Source organism: Furipterus horrens, unplaced genomic scaffold, assembly GCF_987537825.1.
Source record: "Furipterus horrens unplaced genomic scaffold, mFurHor1.1.pri manual_scaffold_9, whole genome shotgun sequence".
NCBI classification, from domain to species: domain Eukaryota; kingdom Metazoa; phylum Chordata; class Mammalia; order Chiroptera; family Furipteridae; genus Furipterus; species Furipterus horrens.
The window spans coordinates 75,012,129-75,031,990 of NW_028327179.1; the positions used below are offsets into that span (position 1 = coordinate 75,012,129).

Here is a 19,862-nt window from a genome sequence, read left to right on the forward strand (position 1 = left end):
GGGGTGGGCTGGGTGGGGGAGAGAAATTGGGGAAAAATGGGACAAGTGTAATTGAAAAACTAAAAATAAAAAATTTAAAAAGAAATTAAAAATAAAGCTCATATCTTGTTTTCTTTTGATAACATTCTTATATAATTTTCGAAGATAAACTGAACTGAAATTTGTCATTATCAGTGATTATTTGATTAGTGCCATGAATAGTTTTTCATTTAAAACTAGTCATTGTAGTTTTGTGTTATAGTAAACATTGATTGAAGATAACCCAGTATAGCTCACTTTTAAAGCACATCTCCAAGCCTTGAATTTTATGTTAATTACTAAAAGCAGGTTTTCCATTTGATTTAGATTATATCTCTGTTTCCTAAGAGTTAAGTGTAGATGTTATGCCCACAGAAAACTATAAAAAATATTCTTTTAGGCCCTAGCCAGATAGCTCAGTTGGTTAGATTATCCTCCCCATACACCAGGGTTGTGGGTTCCATCGCCAGTCGGGTCACATACAATCATCAAACATGAATGTATAAATAAGTGGAACAACAAAATTGATGTTTGTCTCTCTTCCTCTTTCTCTCTCTCTCTTTTTCTCTCTCTTATCCTGTCTCTAAAACAAACCAATACATTAGAAATTTTAATAAAAATTATTGTTTTATGAAAATAAGAAACTAGGTAATATTTTAATGATAGCTGGTTTTTTCTTTTTTTTTTTTTTTGCAGACCAGAAACAGTTTATTAAAATATGCTTATTAAAAACAGTTTTGACTCAGTTTTTAATAATTGCAAATACACTTAAAACTGTTACAGTGTCTTGAGGTTGTAAATATTGCCTTATGAAATTGCAATGTGTAAAATTGTTTAGTAAAAACTGAAATATCTTAATTCAACCTTCACATAGAAAAATAGATTTTTTATGGAACACTGAACAGTTAAGGCCACAATCCTTGGAGAGTTTGAGATATACATGTTTTGAAATTGCTTCTCAAAAATATTAGCATAAATAAATATCAACACTGGTCATACTATTCAAACCAAATAAAACATATTACTAGCTTATATCTTCAAGTTTGTTATCAGAAACATTGCTTCAGAAGTCATGTTTTTCAAGTATAAATTACAACACGCTTAGTGACCACATTAATATATATTTAAAGTATTACACAGGATTTTGATGCTTTCTCAGTATTTGGGGGTGACGTATCCTAATTAGTTTGCTCAATGTGGTTCTGTTTGGGATCCTTCTCACTGCTTTTAAGAGCTATTTGATCTACTGATTTTATTTTTGGAAGTGGCTCATTACTATTTGGCATAGCTTTCAGACTATTTCCTTTAAAAGGAAAGTCTTCTTTAATACTTTCAAAATGCCTTTATCAGGTGTGGATTCACTACAGCCTGGTTTTTCTAAAGACCTCTTTTCACGTTCACCCACATTTCCTTCTGTATTTTCATTGTATTCACAAATGGCCAGTTCCTCTTGATTCTTCCCTTGGTCCTTTTTAACTGAGTTATCTCTGGTTTCACTGTGGCCATGTAGTGTTGCTTATGATTTCGGACGCTGAAATAAATCCGGCAGGCAGGATTATTGGCCAGTAACGAACGGAGGACTGTGGCTCGCTCTGACCATCAGCGGAGAGCGGGAAGCCTCATCCTCTTTTTATTAGGATTTCAAAAGCTACCAGAACAGGGGGTGTGACATTCCAGCCAACAACAGGAGAATTTTACAAGTGATAGAACTTTTTGTTGTTGTTGTTTAGTTTTTATTTCATAATCATAAACTTAACTCTGCAATCCAACTAGACTTGGAAGGGGTAAGGAAAATATGGAACCCAATGAACTGCAGCGAGAGCACGAAGATTACAGAAGATTTCCAAGCAGAGAGGGGTAGAGGGGTGCTCTCCTGAGCTACAGAAGGAATGGTCTGGTGGTTAAGATAAAACCCACGTCAAATGTATTAGAGTTGTCCACAGTCAGTAATGGTAATCTTTTTTTTTTTTCCAGATTTAATGTGTTTTATTGATTAAAATATTACATTTGTGCCAATTTCCCTTCCCTCTGCTCCCCTCCACCCGGTGGCCCCCCTCCCTCCAGTTGTCCCCCCCTTTTAGATTATGTCCATTAGTTGTGCATACAGTTCCTCCCAACCTCTCTCCGTCTATTCCATTCCCTCCTACCTTGATCCCCAATTCCTATATCATCTCCCTCCCTTTCCCTATTCCCCCTCCCTGTTGACCTCCCCCCAATATGCTTCCCGTACCCACAGTTCCTTTTCCACTCTCTTTGCCTGTTTAGTTTGCCTTTGTTTCATCTCCTTAGCTTCTGTTTTTTAAACCAGTCCCTTTAACATCTCATATAACAGTGGTTTGGATCTAATGAACTCTTTCAGTTTTATTTTGTCCTGGAAACACTTTCTCTGTCCTTCTATTCTGAATGACAATTTCGCTGGATAGAGTATTCGTGGTTGTAGGTTTTGGATTTTCTTTACTTTGAATATTTCTTGCCAGTCCCTTCTTGCCTGTAGGGTTTCCCTTGAGAAGTCTGCTGATAGTCTAATTGGGACCCCTTTGTACATAATTCTTTTCTTCTCTCTTGCTGCTTTTAAGATTCTCTCTTTATCTTTAATTTTTGACATTTTGATTATAATGTGTCTTGGAGTGGTTCTCCCTGGGTCCAGTCTCTTGGGAACTCTCCTTGCTTCCTGGACCTGCAAGTCTATTCCCTTCCCCAATTCTGGGAATTTCTCCTTTATTATATTTTCACTCAATTTTTCAAGTTCTAGTTTATCTTCCTCATTCTCTGGCAAACCAATGATTCTTATGTTGGGCCTTTTATAGCTGTCCCAGAGGTTTCTGATCCTCTCATTGTTGCTTGCCATTTCCTCTCGCTGCATTGGTTGACTGCTTGTTCCTTCTCCATATTCCTGTTTGTTGAAATGAACTCTGGATTTTTGTTCCTCACCATCTGTCTCGTATGCGGTTTTGTTCCTTTCGTTATGAAAGTTTTTCGCTTCTTTCTTATCTTTTTCCTGCTCTTTTGTGAATTCTGTAAGCCACCTGATAACAATGGCCCAGAACTGAGCCTCTGACAGGTTTCTTATCTGTTCATCTGTCAGGTTCTCTATCTGCTGCCTGGTGAGCTGTGTCACCGGTATTTCTATAGTTGTCTGCCACATTTTGACAGATGCGTTTTGTTTTCTTGGGCCGGCTGTCGGGGGCAGTGCCTGTGTACTCGTAATGACCCAGCGACCGGCGCCGTTTGGCGTCACAAGTCAGCGACCGGCGCCTGTCTGCGACCTATTTCGCAGCCCTGTGGTGCTTTCTTTCTTTGGGGGCGGGGGTCCAAAATGGATTCACACAGTTATTCAGCTAGGAGACCGGGATCCGTCCTCCCGCCCCCCTGGGCCTCACTGTTCAAGGCGATGCGGTGGCCGCTCTCCCCAGCGCTGGGGTCGCGCACTGCCAGGGGCTTGACTGCCAGGATTTTTCGCCGCCCCGCCGCTCCGCAAACAGCTTTGCCCTCTTTAACTCTTACCTGCCCGAATGGCACCGCTGGTTTATAACTTCATATGTTGGGCTTCCATGTAGTTTTATTTTCTGGAATTTCTAGTTATCCTTTGTTTTGAAGTAGTTGTATTCCTCTCTAGTTGTAGAGGGAGACTTAGCGTGTCCGTCTAAGCCTCCATCTTGGCCGGAACTCAGTAATGGTAATCTTGCTGGTCTTGCCATTCCTGGACCCATAGCGCTCCATGGCTGTCACAACACCCATGCCATCTTTCACCTGGCCGAAGACCACATGCTTGCCATCCAGCCACTCGGTCTTGGCCATGCAGATGAAGAACAGAGAACCGTTTGTGTTGGGTCCAGCATTCGCCATGGACAAGATGCCAGGACCTGTGTGCTTCAGGATGAAATTCTCATCATCGAATTTCTCCCCGTAGATGGACTTGCCGCCTGTGCCATTGTGGCGTGTGAAGTTCCCACCCTGGCACATAAATCCCAGAATAATTCTGTGAAAGCAGGAACCTTTATAACCAAATCCTTTCTCCCCGGTGCTCAGAACACGAAAGCTTTCTGCCATCTTTGGGACTTTGTCTGCAAACAGCTCGAAGGAGACGCGGCCCAAGGGCTCGCTGTCGGCAGCGATGTCGAAGAACACGGTGGGGGTGGGGTTGACCATGGCTGGATGCGGGAATATCCGGGGCGGCGTCGGCGTCTGCAAGAGTGATAGAATTCTTACAGTAGCATTAATATGTAAAATACAGCCAGGGTAACTCCTGGTTTAGCTAGCACCTATCAAGGAAGCAAGGCAGACACACTAATCCTCAAAGCCAGCTCCATTTTAAGACTTCATTAAGAAGGAAGCAGATGGAGTACACAACAGAACCTGTTTTACCCAGGATTCCACGACTCAGTGGCCTCGACAGCCTAAAGCTGAAGGCGGAGACAAGAGTTGCTCATCATCTCCTGAGTCATGGGATGCCACCTGGGTGGAGGGGCATGAGAATGCCCCTACCCAGAGATCTGTCTTCCTGCAACAGGCCATCTTCAGGAACATGTTTATTGTCTCCCACAACTTTCTTCTCATCTTCAAGATGTTCATCAATTGTCTCTTCCTTGTCTTCTGGTTCTTCCATTTGCTGTCAGTTTGCAATCCATATTTAAGACATCAGTAGTTTCTCCAAGGCTTTCTGAATCTGCTGATGAAGAACTGTCTGTATCCTTCACCGCGGTCATTTTATCTTGAAATTTTTCTGGTTCCACAGACTTCATGCGGCCCTGCTTTTCAGTCATTCTGTTCTCTAGCAGATTAGTCATAGATGCACATAAAGAAACTGAAGTCGGGGGAAAACGAATAGGTGGCCCAACAGTCCCTTTAACTGGAGGCAGTGTTTCTGTCATTTGAAGAGAATCTGGAGATTTCTCCCGCTCTCTTCCACATACACGTGCTGATAAAGATCTCTGCAGTATGTTTCCTGAGGTTAGGTTACCGACAGGCAAAGAAGTTGTTCCAGGTATGCAAGGATCACACATTTCCTCAAGTTGAAATTTTTCTATAATATGTCTTGGAGTGACAAAAACTATCATGTGACATCCACCACAGGCAACCAAAGAAACTCTGAATCTCAAAAAATTAGGACACAAAGCAGGAACAAACTGATTGGTAAAATTCTCCGTTCCAAGTCCTAATTTTCCATAGTGACCATCTCCAAAAGTATACATACGGCCTATATCTGTTACCAAAGCTGTGTGACTTTCTCCACAGGAAACAAAAGTTATTTTCTGGCCCTTAACAGACTCAATGATTTGGGGTTCTGACGTTTCAAACAGAGAAGTCCTAAGACCCAGCTGACCAAACTGTTCCCAGCCCAAAGGTGTACACAGCTTTCTCTGTGAGTACCACTGTATGCCCTCCACCACAAGCTACTTGGATGACTTTCTCCGGAATTCCAGGTACCAGCTGGAGTACTCTGTGATTCATCAGTAGCTCTTTGGGAAGACCTAACGTCCCACATTCATATTCTCCAAATGTATACAGTTCTCCTTCCATTGTTACAAAAGCTGAATGGTAACATCCACAAGAGATCCAGGCCATAGGTTTCCCAACAGTCACTTGATGAGGAACATACACACTAGATTGATTATTTAAGGCAATCTGCCCATCAGAAGTTTCTCCCCACATGAAAAGTTTTCCATCCTCAGTGCAGCTGAAGTGTTAGATCCGGCAGAGAGTTGTTTAAGCTGATACTGGGATATAAAAAACTCAATTAGATGAAAAGTGTTTCTGTCTTCAATGTCACCAAGTCCTAGCTGTCCTTCATCATTTCCTCCAGCTGCATATACTTTGCCTCCTTCTGTTGACACTAGAGTGTGGTTCCATCCAGAGGCAACAAGTTTCACCTTTTCATGTTTCAAAGCTTTGACACACGTTGGTTTGCAAACAGCCGACTTTGATCCTAATCCTAACTGGCCCCAATTGTTACTGCCAAACATGTAAAGTTTATTATTTCCTGTAATAACAGCAGTATATTCATCTCCATATGCAAGATATGTAGGTATATTATTTTTAAACCAGAATTTACTGGGAATATTTTCAGCAAATTTAGTTTTTCCAAATGTAAACACAGCACCCGAATCAGGCATTCCTTCCTGAGGTTCTCTCATACCAAGGGCGATACAGGGACTCCGCGCCTGACTCGGGAAGATGGCAAGTGCGGTTCGGTTGGGCCTACAGTACTCCCTCAGCCCAAGACGGGGCGCGAAAGCCCCTCGGTCTTCCATGACGATGCTCTCATCATCTGAGGTGACCGATTTTCCGGAAGTCAACAAACAGCAACCTAGGGCAACCAAAGGAGGAGCGTTAAAGCACGTGGCAGGGCATGGCGGGGCCAGACTGATGTCGAGTCTGATAGCTGGTTTTCTATCATGAGAGCATTTTAAAGTAAAATATTTGATCTCACACAGGGAGATCAAAACTGTTTCCTTTTAAATTTATTTTTATATCTTCACAAATTCATGGAAACTAATGGTATAATGGTGTATGGTGAAGTATCTTTGCATAAAATATTTTGAATTGTGCTTATCAGATATAGAAAGGAAAAAATTGAGAAGTCTGGTCTTCAGCCTCTGTTTTGAAGATGAAATAATCCCTGAGAGTATATTTTATTTTCATACTGTTACAGAAACAGGGGAGTCCAAAAACAAACCCCAGAGTTTGTGGCTGGGAGATAGGGAAAAGGAAGCAGCTTTCAGGATGCCCTTGCATGCCTGGAGGTAGTGGCTGGAAACATTGTTGCAAAGATCCACTTTACTTCCAAGACTCAGGAAGATGGGAGGGGTCTTGGACGGTGGGCTGGTATGGAAGAAGCAGACAGAGCCTACGTAGGGTTCTGTGAATGGTCAGGACGGTTTGCAACAAGCACTGCGTGAGAGGATGCAGGGAGAGAGAGGAGGCAGGGAGGAAGAGAGAGGAGCTGCAGACATTTTGGGCTGGCTCTGGCTCTAGGAGGCTCTCTCTCTCAGGCTCTCTCTGGCCCTCAGTCTCTGGCTCTCGCTCTGGTGGGCTCCCTCCATGTGGCTTGGAGGGGCAGGGGTCTCTAGGCTCCTTTAAGAAGAAGCTCTTGCCAGGCTGCTTTGAGAAGGAGAGGAGATCCATGCGGTTTGCAGGAAGAAGGCAGGAGGTTCTGCATTGAGAGCTGGCGGGCACCACAGCACAGAAAGTACCTCCCCAATCAGAACTGAGTGGTTGGCAGCTACTGGTAAAGCTGAACTGTGCCTAGGGAGTAGGGAAACAGTGTTTCTGACTTTCCTAAGACTGGCCAGGTCTGGGAGGGGGAGGCAGGACTATGTGTAAATCTTTTTCTTTTCACAAAACTCTGGTATTAAGAGTTATAATTCTAGCGGTGGGCAATCAGGCCCCTAACTAAACAGCCCATGGGTTCTGTTTCAATCGGAGCAGCCCAAGGGGTTCTGTTACAATTTCTGGCGACCCAGATGGGACATTAATAATTGCCCGTGGCAGGTCGACCCCCTTGGGAGACGCCTTCTGAGGGCGCTGGCCGCCTAAGTACGCCTGTGTGATGAAAAGAAAACAGAACTGGGAAGGGATTAGAGAAGTAAAATTGTTTGCTAAAGTATTTCTGAGCATTTCTGATATAATGGCATCATGGATACTAGATTTGTTTGTCCGATTAGGAGAACTCCTGGGAGTAATAGAATTATGGATGCCTGAGTGGTATATGTTTTCTAGTCCTTGGGGTATTTCTAAACTGGGATAAATACTGTTGTTATCCTATGACTAGAAAAATATTGATGTATTATTGTAACACTGTTTGGCCTAAGTATGTTCTGGATGGTGGGGAAAGGTGGCCCAGGCTTCCTCGGAGGCCGCGTAGGTGGCGGCGGTGGTGGCTTCTGAGGCTCTGCCCCCTCTGCAGGTGGCCCAGGCTTTGGCAGTGGCAGTTCCCGCTCCCGTGACGGCGACCGCGGCAGTTGGTGCTGGCCTCTATTGTGACTGCAAAGCCAATGACTCCACCCTTGCAGGAGGAGAAGTGGGTCTCCCCCACCAGAACCCGCATAAAGGTTGTGAATTGGACACTAAACCTCATAGGTGCACTGCCGTTTTGGGTAAGCCACGTGAGTGCTCCACCATGGTGGTAGAGTCACGTGGGTTTGCCACCATCTTGTGAGTGGCATTTACGGGTGCCACCATCTTTAAAGATGCTGCATGTAATGCTGCCACCATCTTTGAGGTGGGCAAAATAGTGGGTTAGGTATGCTCTTAAGGTAATGTGCTTTGTTTGCAAAATGGTATATGTCTAAACATTCAGGTCATTGCTGCATTACAGGTGTTTGCAAGGTCTAAGCTTCAAAAAACTGCAGGATATCTGCAAATCTAGGGAACTTTTAGCTGCCAGTTATGAGTATAGTCCTTTACAGTGTGAAAAAAAGAACAAGAATTGGAAAATAGGTTATGGTTAAAACTAAATGGGTAAATATATGGAAAGTTTAGAAATGTTGTAAAAGGTCTATGGAAAAAAAGTCATAAAAATGTATAATAAGGTTGTGAAAGTTTTTAAACCTGGGGAAAGGAAACCTCAACAACTTGTGGTCTTATTGTATGGTTACTGTACCTTGTATTAGCATTTAGCCTTGGGAGCTATTAAAGGTCATTTGGAATTCCCTGTGTTGGGATTGGCATTAGCCATTGGAGACCTATGTAAGGTCTAGAATTCTCTGAGACCTAGGAAGAGTCTGGAATTCTTTGGTTTGGCATTAGCCATTGGAGACATATGTAAGGTCTAGAATTCTCTGAGGCCTAGGAAGGGTCTGGAATTCTCTGTATTGGTACTGGCCATTTAATCTGAAAGGAAAACTTAAAACTTCACAAGTAAGAAAGTGAACAAAAGAAAGTACAAGGTATGGAAATGCAATTTAAGTGAATATTAGAAGGACAAGGATTTTCCTTCACACTGTGTATTTTTCTCCTTACCTGATCCCTCCAGAATTTGGCAATTTTGAAGGATTAAGTAATGACATTAAGTTTCTTTGCATAAAACTAACAAGACCAGTTGTTAATAGAGGTTTTTACCAAGACTTTGGCTGGAATGACATGCCTGAGGGAGGCATGCTTGGGCTCTGGTTGTCACCAGAAAGCCCTGAGGAACTGGACTTGACTTTTGAAGCTAAGGAAAGCCCAGAAGGAAAAAGGCCTGACACCTAGGTTGGTTGTGCGGTTCATGGCAATCTTTCCAGGGAAGGAACGAAGGTTGCTTTCTTGAAGGAGGGCTAGAAGGAACCTTAAGGCACAATGGAAAACCTGAAGGACTTGGAAAAGCAGGTGTTTACAGGCAAGGCTGAATGGCAGGTGTGTGGCTCAGCTTCTGTGCCCTGATGGGCAGACTAAAAGTCAACATGAAGGTTCCTTGAGTAAGTTCCAGCAAAGTAGACTTAAAGATCATATGTGATCAATCACTGCTCTTGTTGTGTTTATGCAAATGAACAGGCTAAATTATAAATGGACTTAATGCAGTCAGTCCCTTTACTGACAAGGAGGGTGATCTTAGGGAGAAAAATCAAGACTCAAGGAAAATCATAATGCTCAGTGGTAGACCACAAACTAGTGCAGCTAACTATCCCTAAAGTTTATTTTCACTTAAAAGTTTTTTTTTTCATATAAAAGTTAGACCAGGTCTGTGACATTATAAAGGACGCTTTATTTACAGGCAAGAAAAATGTTAAATGCCTTGCAACTGAATGTCTTCCCAATAAGACAGTCTGTCAGATTTGGAGACTGGTTTGTGAATTGTGTTGTGTGAATTTAACGTTTATTTTTTCTGTTTACATAGCACATAAGCCTATGATCTCTACCTGAGTGATTGTACATATAGGCCTCACCTAAGAAGCCCATCTACTTTGCCGCCTCCTGAGATTCAACAGTTTGGCTGAACTAAGTGGTTGAGTTGGTGAAGTATGGGGTGGTCTGTGGGCTCCACTTTAAAACTTGTCTCTTTTCTGTTGTAATGGCTTGGACAGAAAGGGCCCAGAGGTCTGAGAGGGGGGAAATCCTAAAATACACCCCTCAGCCCAAGCTAAGTGAAGTGAGCAAAAGGGCTTTGGGCAGGTGTGACATGCCTTGCACACCTTGCTCCAAAGAAGCTGTTTCTTTTCCTAGTGTAGGGCATTGAGAGATTAATCCATGCCTCTTGTCATCTAGTGGTTATGGTTTTAATGATGCCTTTTTAATCTGTTGCCCTCAGAATACGACAAGGATGCCAACTTGTCCAGCAGTGTCAGCCCTTGGAAACTGAGCATGCTGCTACCCAGGAACAGCCAACTGACCTGAACTCTGCAAAATCTTTCCCCATGTGGAAAGGCCACCCTCCCCTACATCCCCACTCTTCTTAGGGATTCCTAGACCCAAGGGTAGGTAGGACGACGGCCATGTCCAGCAGGAAGCAGCTAGAGGAGCATGAGACCTTCGCCCATTGTCCCTTATAAGATTATAAAAGGGTCTAAGTCTGAGAGGGGGAAAACTGTTACAGAAACAGGGGAGTCCAAAAAACAAACCCCAGAGTTTGTGGCTGGGAGATAGGGAAAAGGAAGCAGCTTTCAGGATGCCCTTGCATGCCTGGAGCTGGTGGCTGGAAACATTGTTGCAAAGATCCGCTTTACTTCCAAGACTCAGGAAGATGGGAGGGATCTTGGACTGTGGTCTGGTATGGAAGAAGGAGACCGAGCCTACGTACGGTTCTGTGAATGATCAGGACGGTTTGCAACACCAACTGCGTGAGAGGACGCAGGGAGAGAGAGGAGTCAGGGAGGAAAAGAGAAGCAGCTACAGACATTTTGGGCTGGCTCTGGCTCTAGGAGGCTCTCCCTCTCAGGCTCTCTCTCTGGCCCTCACGCCCTCACTCTCTGGCTCTTGTGGGCTCCCTCCATGTGGCTTGGAGAAGGGGTCTCCAGGCTGCTTAAAGAAGAAGCTCTTGCCAGGCTGCTTTGAGAAGGAGAGGAGATCCACACGGTTCACAGGAAGAAGGCAGTTTACAAGGAGGCTGAGAATCCAGGCAGTCCTGCATTGAGAGCTGGCGGGCACCACAGCACAGAAAGTACCTCCCCAATCAGAACTGAGTGATTGGCAGCTACTGGTAAAGCTGAACTGTGCCTAGGGAGTAGGGAAACAGTGTTTCTGACTTTCCTAGAACTGGCCAGGTCTGGGAGGGGGAGGCAGGACTATGTGTAAATAAACAATTCTTTTTCTTTTCACCAAACTCTGGTATTAAGAGTTATAATTCTGGCAGTGGGCAATCAGGCCCCTAACTAAACAGCTCATGGGTTCTGTTTCAATCGGAGCAGCCCAAGGGGTTCTGTTACAATTTCTGGCGACCCAGATGAGACATTAATAATTGCCCGTGGCAGGTCGACCCCCTTGGGAGACACCTTCTGAGGGCGCCGGCCACCTAAGTACGCCTGTGTGGTGAAAAGAAAACAGAACTGGGAAGGGATTAGAGAAGTAAAATTGTTTACTAAAGTATTTCTGAGCATTTCTGATATAATGGCATCATGGATACTAGATTTGTTTGTCCGATTAGGAGAACTCCTGGGAGTAATAGAATTATGGATGCCTGGGTGGTATATATGTTTTCTAGTCCTTGGGGTATTTCTAAACTGGGATAAATACTGTTGTTATCCTATGACTAGAAAAATATTGTTGTATTATTGTAACACTGTTTGGCCTAAGTATGTTCTGGATGGTGGGGAAAGGTGGCCCAGGCTTCCTCGGATGCCACGCAGGTTATAATTCTGGCAGCGGGCAATCGGGCCCCTAACTAAACAGTCCGTGGGTTCTTTTTCAATCAGAGCAGCCCAGGGGGTTCTGTTACAATACAATTATAACTGGGAGAGATTGTAGGGTTTTTGTTTGTTTTAATAACATTTTTAGTATGTGTTTGTTTTCTCCCTGTCACTATAGAATTGGTATTTGTGACTTAAATACTATCATGAATATTATTTTTATCACTAATAGTGATTGTTGGAAAGGTAATTTTCCGTTTATGTATGTGACTCAGAAAGGCTTGTCACTTTAATAAATTTATGGCTTATAGTTATATTTCATGAGAAAAATTCTTCATAAAGTAAATTTATTTTTGAAAATATGATTAATTATAGAAATGAACGATAGAGTCATTTTTTCCAGGAATTTGTATATTTTATTTAAAGAGTGTATACCTATTGTTTAAAATAAAAATTTACTTCTACAAACCTTTATAGTTAAAAGAGAACTGTGGATGTTTTTTCTCTGGAATATATTACATATCCAGCTCTCAACAAAAAAGCCAATAATAGGTATTATTTTTAACTTCTTATTATGACCTTTTCTGGTGAAAAAAATGAATAAAATCAGCAGATGTTTTATAAAACTAGTAATTTAATTTCATAAAGGTGATAGTAAAATAATTTTTTACTCAGATAAATGGAGAAATAAATATTCTAAAATAAATTCTTTAAAATAAAATATAATCTTCTGATTTTACACATGCCTTGCATTTTTCTATATTCTGACTCCTACTCAATTGATGTTATTTTACATTATCATATATTTAACTTCATATTAAAAGACTATTGGGCATAAGAATAAAATACAAGACAAGTTGAATTGTCGTATTTCAGAGTTCAGGAAAAGCAGTTTAGTTCAGTGGTCATCAAATTAATACTGATTTACCACATGTAATGTGTTTAACATTTCAGGTAAGTATTACATGTAAAGGAATACATAGGCTACTTTCTCCAGGGATTATAACCTCATACCTACCATCATCATTGAATGGCTTGCTGCATTTATCTTTTGACATTGTAAGATTTTTATTATTTTGTGTATCTTTTTTTTTAGTGTGATTCTGAAGACCCTTCAGCTTGAATTATATAGTTCTTCCATCCACAAATATGGCTGAAAGTTTAAGTTGACATAGATCAATATGATCTGGGCTAAATATCTAAATGTGACTGATTATGTTAGCATCATGTCCACAGATCAATATTTAGTTTTATTATGAGCCTCACTCTATAATTGGGTTTAATCAATAACCTTTTGTCTCCTTCCCTTTGCAATTTTAGGATTGCACCATATAGGTTTTAAAAACCACATTCATTTTACATTTAGGACTCTGCTTCTTTTTATGACCAGAAATGAAATCTATCTGTGAATTTTAAGGAACAATGGAGCCTCAGCTCTACTATTGTGAGAACAGTACACTTTTATCTTAATAACTGATTGCTTGACCAATATGTGCAACATTTCTAACAGAGCTGATGTAGTAACACCCAGCACTTCTTCGAGGTGGCATGTGGCTTTATCTCTGTCCTTAGTAAATAGCTCACATTGAAGACTTTGACAAAACATACCATTCATGAAAGCAATCATAAGAGCTTGCCTTTTGATAAACCCGCAGGGTCTACAGGCGTTGAAAGATGCAATCTGTAAAGAACAATGACTTTGGGCCTTTGATTGAAGTGCCATGTGGGACGTTATACTTTGTCTTCATATTTGCACAAACATGCTCCCTTTTTCATGTCTCTTAAACTTGAAGCTGAAAGCATTCATTCCCATTTCTACATTAAGGTTGATCCCATTAAAAGCTTCATACAAAAAGAAAAGGACTGGAAGTGATCCAGCTAAAGCTTGTGTGTTCATTTCTGCCCTAGTTTGCCATTTGGAAAGCAGGCTTCTAGCCATCGTTGCAGTTTTTTAATGAATAGACGGTTTCTTTTCCAGTCAGTTTCTTCCATCAATATGTACTTAAAATTCCTCAGCTTTTCTTAAAATTGAAAAATAAGATTATTTCTGTGATGAATACAGTATTTCCTCACTTATCATGGGTATTACATTCTAGACCCTCCTGCGATAGGTGAAAATCTGCGAAGTAGGAACCTTACATTTATTTTAGTATTTATATATATTTTAAGGCTTTATAAACCCTTCCCACACACTATAAACCATTCCCAATCCCTTATTAACCTTTCCCACTCCCTTATTAACCTTTTCCACACTTTTAGAAACACTACTTATGTTCTTAAACATATTCTACACTCTTAAACCTACGTAACTTTAACAACATAGGTATACAGTACCGCAAAATCTCGCAATATAGAGAAAAATCCGCGATAAATAAATATAATATTTTTAAAAGTCCTGCAATACAATGAGGCCACGATAAGTGAACCGCCATATAGAGAGGGACTACTGTATTAAGAAGTTGCTTTGAAAGAAAATAGAGCTTCCTCTTTGCAAATGCTTTGCAAGTTTTTCCCTGTCATTTTTACTTAGGCTCCTCCAAAATTGCTATTTATGTTTTTATATGCTGAATTCTTGGCATCATATTTCATGATTTTCATAAACTGCACTTGCCCATTATTAAACCAGAAAAATGCATGCATTATGCATTATTTTCTGAATTTACAGATGCAGACCGTTTTCAAAAACATGGTATGGATGAATTTATTTCTGCAAATCCTTGCAAGCTTGACCATGACTGCCTTTTTAGAATACTCCAGAGGCGGACTTTGGATCACAGACTGAATGATTCCTATTCTTGCTTGGTGAGTACAAGTTTGGCTGTCTGTTTAGTCCCCTATGGGATAGAATTAAGGAGGTTTAAAAGTGAGGAATACTTGTCATGAATCAGCGTTTTATTCCTGACTTGTTTAATAACTGTCTTTGGAGTTAGGGATGAAGGATTCCAATCTAATGCTTCCCATTTTGAAAATTATACACTTGAAGACCACTGCTGTGCCACTCAATAGACAGGAGAACAGACTCAAACAGCCTCTGAACTGTGGCTTATCAGTCCCTCTGGAGAAGGCTGAATGAAAATAGAGGCTTTAATGAAGATTAAAAAACCTCTGTGATAGAATTTACTAACACCTGTACAGACATTTTAAGGTTCAAGTTCTGTTCACCAAATGTTGATATATTTTTCATTTCTCTTTTTTGTTCCTGGAAAGAAAACCTAAATGCAGGAGAAAGAATAATTGGGATAAACAATAGGACTGGGGCTCTATACACAGCAGGAAAGCTTCAGTTTCATCTAACCCTCAAATGATGATTTAAATTCCTTAAAATAGAAAGAAAAAATGAATTAAATCAAACAGCTAAACTGCTATCTGCTATTTGTTGAAGGCAGCCAAAATCTGAGATACAAAGTATAATTTTCTCTTAGAAGGATTGTTTGACTCCTCAGAATGTGGGCATTTAACTACAACCTTGGAATTACATCTGCCTTTCCAGGGATTTATATTGTTAGTAGCAATTCCTCTGAAAATTTCCCAGCCAGAATAAGCCTATTTCTATCACCATTTAGTCTCTTGGCTGCTGAACATGGTAGCTCTATGCAATAAAATTACATTCTCTTTAAAATATGGTTTCAGAAAGGATGTACTCCCAGCTCATCAGAGGTATTTCAATAAAACAACTTGCTGTCAAGATCATACTGCTGGATTATTAATTTATTTGTAGACTCCTTATTAAGTACCTATTATTCAACATGTAATTATATAGTTTAAACCTGATCCAACCCTAACTTCACAATTACATGGAGAGTAAAACAAATCATCACAAGTCCAACATCCCTCCAGGGACACAGAGAGAGAACATCAGTGAGGGGACCCTTTGCTCTCAGATTCCACCTGGTGGAGTTAGTTACTCAATTGTCAAAAGCTGTTTTGATTATGTAGATGACTCCATGTGTCATATGGAGGTTGAACAAAACACTACAGCATGTCTTCAATGGCCCCTAGAGGGCAGTGAGCATGGTCTGATTAGAAAGAGATTTTGAAGCCAGGATGACCCAAGATGTAAGTCACAGCTCAACATCTGATTTGTAGTGTGGTCTTGAGCAATTCACTGAATATCTCTGAACTTTAGCTTACATATTTGTAAGATGGATATTATAATAACAACCATGCATGTTGGTTCTAAATTTTTAATGCATGTAGTATGTCTAGTCTTGTGCCTGTACCATCATCACTATAGTAAATACTCTGGTGGTCTGTCTTCTCTTCTCCCAACTTTTCTTTATTGCAGGTTGTCTTTCTACATTCCTCACCATTCTTTTCCTTCTCTTGCATGATTATCCTGTCCCCTTTTAAAACTCTCTTCCCCCCCAATTTTATTCTATTTTATCTTAAGTTAATCCATATAAACGCATATAATTCATCAAAACATTTTATAAACAAGACATTAACTTTGTTATATTTGTCATAGAATGAGAATAATAGCTGAAATATTTAAATACTCAAGTAGTACATGTTTACCACTTCTAAACTTGCTGAAATTTTCTTTTAGTTCACTTTGTAAAATGCTTTCCATAACTAAGCAATTTCAGTTATAATGTCTGCTTTACCATTCTCTTCTTTATTGATTCAAACAGAGATTCCAATTATTTGGAACATCATTTTTGTGAATGACAATTTAGATACTGTGAATAAATTTGACTAGTTTTTGAATGATAGTGGAGAACAGGTTTCCCATGCCTGCCACACTATAAAGAGAAAGTGGTGTTAGGTTGCCAGTATTCCAAATCAGTTCCAAAACTGATGACACTAGATGTTCTGAAAATAACATGAAACATACTACTTATTTAAAAATGTCAAAAGACACTTTAATTCAGCTTCTTTTTATAATGCCTAACAGGCCTTCAGAAAAGCAGATCTTAGGACAGAAAGAAAAAATCTTTCTTTTTTTTCTTTTGCAGGGTTGGTTTAGCCCTGGCCAAGTCTTTGTATTAGATGAGTACTGTGCCCGTTACGGTGTGAGAGGCTGTCACAGACATCTCTGCTACCTTACAGAACTGATGGAACATTCAGAAAATGGTGCTGTCATTGACCCAACTCTGCTCCATTACAGCTTTGCATTCTGCGCTTCTCATGTGCATGGCAACAGGTATTTTTACTTGCAAACACACAGTAAAATGTATAGGGTTGACTTTGGAAGAGAGAAAAATGTGCTTTGACATTATCACCTAGTAACAGATTTTAAATAGCAAACACTTCTTAAAAGAGAACAAAAAAACCCACAAAGGAAAAATGTACATCAATATGCTGTGTCCTTTTTTGCCATTAAAGCCACTTAGAAAAGAGAGAGAATATCTGAGATTAGAAGTTGCCTTTTAGTTCTTATGGACCACCTAGAAACAGGGTTTGCACTGCTTAAGTGTCATTGGCATTTCTGTTGTAAGGCATATATGTATGTCTGCGTAGGTTTTGTTAAGTTTGTGTATTCCTAATGACCCTGGCTTTTCCACTGTGGAATAGGCTTTCATTGATAAAGCAACATAAATAATGGAGTTTATGTAGTGTCTTCTCCCAGCCGCTCCCCTCATGTACACTTCAGGAACAAGTATCGCCTTGTAGCACTCCAGTGACCTCATGTCTTGCTTTACCAAAAGGGCAAGAAATCACCTAATACAGTCTCCCAGAACTGTGTACCTCTGAGCTTAAAATCTCTCTATGACATTCTCCCTGTCTTAATCCTGTTCCAGAGAACCTAAGCCGCCTTTTATGAAGGAATACCCCTACCCATTTCCTCTTTACCTTGCTTCAACCAGTATTGCATTTCTCTCTCTTAATGTTTCCTTTTCTTCCTGCAAACTTGTCGAAGCCTGAGACGTTCTGAAGTCAGACCACCTGGCTTCAGATTAATACTTATTAATGGTGTGAAATAGGGCAAGCTTCTTAATCTATTTGTGTCTCTGTTCCATTACCTATAAGAAAGACATAAAATAGTCTCTCAGAAACCATAAAATTGTCTTAAATATTGTTATCATGTTACACTAACTTTCCATTGATCTCTTTCCAACCAGTCTGGCTTCTAGCTCCTCACTTGCCAGTGAGGCTTTTTGAAATGGATTGCCTCGTCACCTAATCCAGTAGCCTCTGCTTCTGCTTCACTCTTCTGACTCTCATTGAAAAGTTGATGCTATAGACTATCCAAGACCCTGTGCTACTTAGCTGCTTATCTTCCCTGAGACAGCACTGTCTCAATTCTCCTCTTACTCATTTTTGACCATCTCTTTACTGTTAGTTCCTCTTCCTCCAGATTCCAAGTACAGTCTAGTGTTTTTTCTCACATCTGTTCTTAAACTTACTCTGCTTTCTGAAAACTTCTCTACCTCGGTGAAAATTCTACCTCATTGATCTCACCCTTTTCCACAGCTTCAGCTATGACCTCTCTCAGTACAAATAGTCCCAACCCAATTATTCTACTAAAGTGAATATCTCTGTCAACAATTGGGGGCTTTAATGTTCTGCTGGGACTTGGAACTCTCCTTGTATAAAATTAAATCCATCATCTCACTAAACCAGTTCTTGTACCACTCAGCTCCTACTGCCATACCTGGCAAAAGTAACACTCTTGGCACAAAGTAAGTGTTCAGTGAATTCTTGATGAATGAATGAATCGCTTCATTATTTGTGCTACTGTCACTTCCATTCATGACCCATTCACTGTCCACTCAGCTTTTTCTTTGCCTCCTATACTCAATTTGTTGCCAGTGTCAATATTTTGCCTTCATAATACTCTGCACATTTGTCTTTCTGCTATTCCTGTGGATCTACCCTAATTCTGGCCTTCACTGTTTCTTGCTTATCTGTCTTTATTCTTCTCTCTACTGCTTTTTTTCTCCCTATGGTAGTCTAGCAACTGCCTTCTAAATTTCAATTTAACTTTTACTACACTCTCTTGCAAAAAACTTTAGTGATTCTCATTTGATTATTAAGTTAAAAATAGACCACTTGCAATAGTATTAGGGTTTTCCCAATGTCATCTCATTCTGTCTACTCAGTCTGAAGTCCAAATAGTCTTCTACACATGATCTTTACCCCAGATAACGTGTTTATTTTCCCTGTAATGTTTCTGTTTCCAAGTTTTATAACAGTCAGATATCACAACACTCCTCTAAGAAGACTTCTGTTTATGTGTTCAAACACTAAGACCCATTTATCTATAGTTTTCTTACGAACTTTATCATGCATACTTATATGCTACACACACACACGCTTCTATTCTACTAGACCATACTCAAAGGCAGAAACTAGTCTTATTCACCCATTATCTTCTGTAGACCTTACCACAATGCCTTCATATTGTGAGTGCACAATATATATTTGTTAAAGTTGCCACAGTTGCCATTTCTCATCCCATAATAAAATAAAAGCAATCCTACTCTCAGAATCTACTCAGGCTTTAACCTCATTATGGAACTCAGCCTTACTTGGAAATTAGGAGGATGTTGAAGATCGTGGTTATTTTTTCCATTACCTCAAATGAAATCATCTGCATTCAGCAAACTTGGAAGATGGTGAGAGGAATAGGCACAGTCAGGATGGTTAATCTTTAACAGCATATGAGGAGCTGCTTTACTAAAACCATCTCTTATCTCCAGGCTCCATCTTAATTCTTTTGACCAATGAATATCAAAGGTAGGCCTCCAATGTTAGGCAGCACTCTGAAAAGCAAGGGATAAGATGGATGCAATGAAACAGACATACCCAACAAATTTTGTATGATCAGATTATTTTTGTCATTAATGCAGAAAGGTAAAATTAAATCGAAAACATTAAATAGGAAATTCAGCTAATGCTTCCCTAAAATGTATGTGTGTTTGAAACACATTTTAATGACAAGTTCTGAGGCAACTGGGAGCTACTGCCACCACCTGGGAGGCAGCCTGATTTGAATCTATAGGTTGCCATAGTTACTTTTATTCTGTAAAAGTATTCTCTTGTTTATAATGGTACACTGTAAAGTATAATTTAAGGTATATTTATATGTTCGTGCATTTATTGATAGTACACATTAAATCCATTTTCCAGGTTAAAATA

The 19,862-nt window shown here is 40.3% G+C and overlaps 1 protein-coding gene and 1 pseudogene across 10 annotated transcripts in view; one reads left to right on the forward strand and one right to left on the reverse strand.

The window, feature by feature from the left end:
• CADPS2 (calcium dependent secretion activator 2) overlaps positions 1-19,862 on the forward strand; it is a 689,394-nt gene that overhangs the window by 502,412 nt on the left and 167,120 nt on the right. For all 10 annotated transcript variants that reach the window (XM_090287420.1, XM_090287419.1, XM_090287416.1 and 7 more), the window contains exons 12-13: positions 14,446-14,582; positions 16,736-16,923. In XM_090287420.1, the coding sequence (XP_090143546.1) occupies positions 14,446-14,582; positions 16,736-16,923 (325 nt within the window). The remainder of the gene's footprint in view (positions 1-14,445; positions 14,583-16,735; positions 16,924-19,862) is intronic.
• Positions 1,143-6,167, reverse strand: LOC150001953 (X-linked retinitis pigmentosa GTPase regulator pseudogene; annotated as a pseudogene).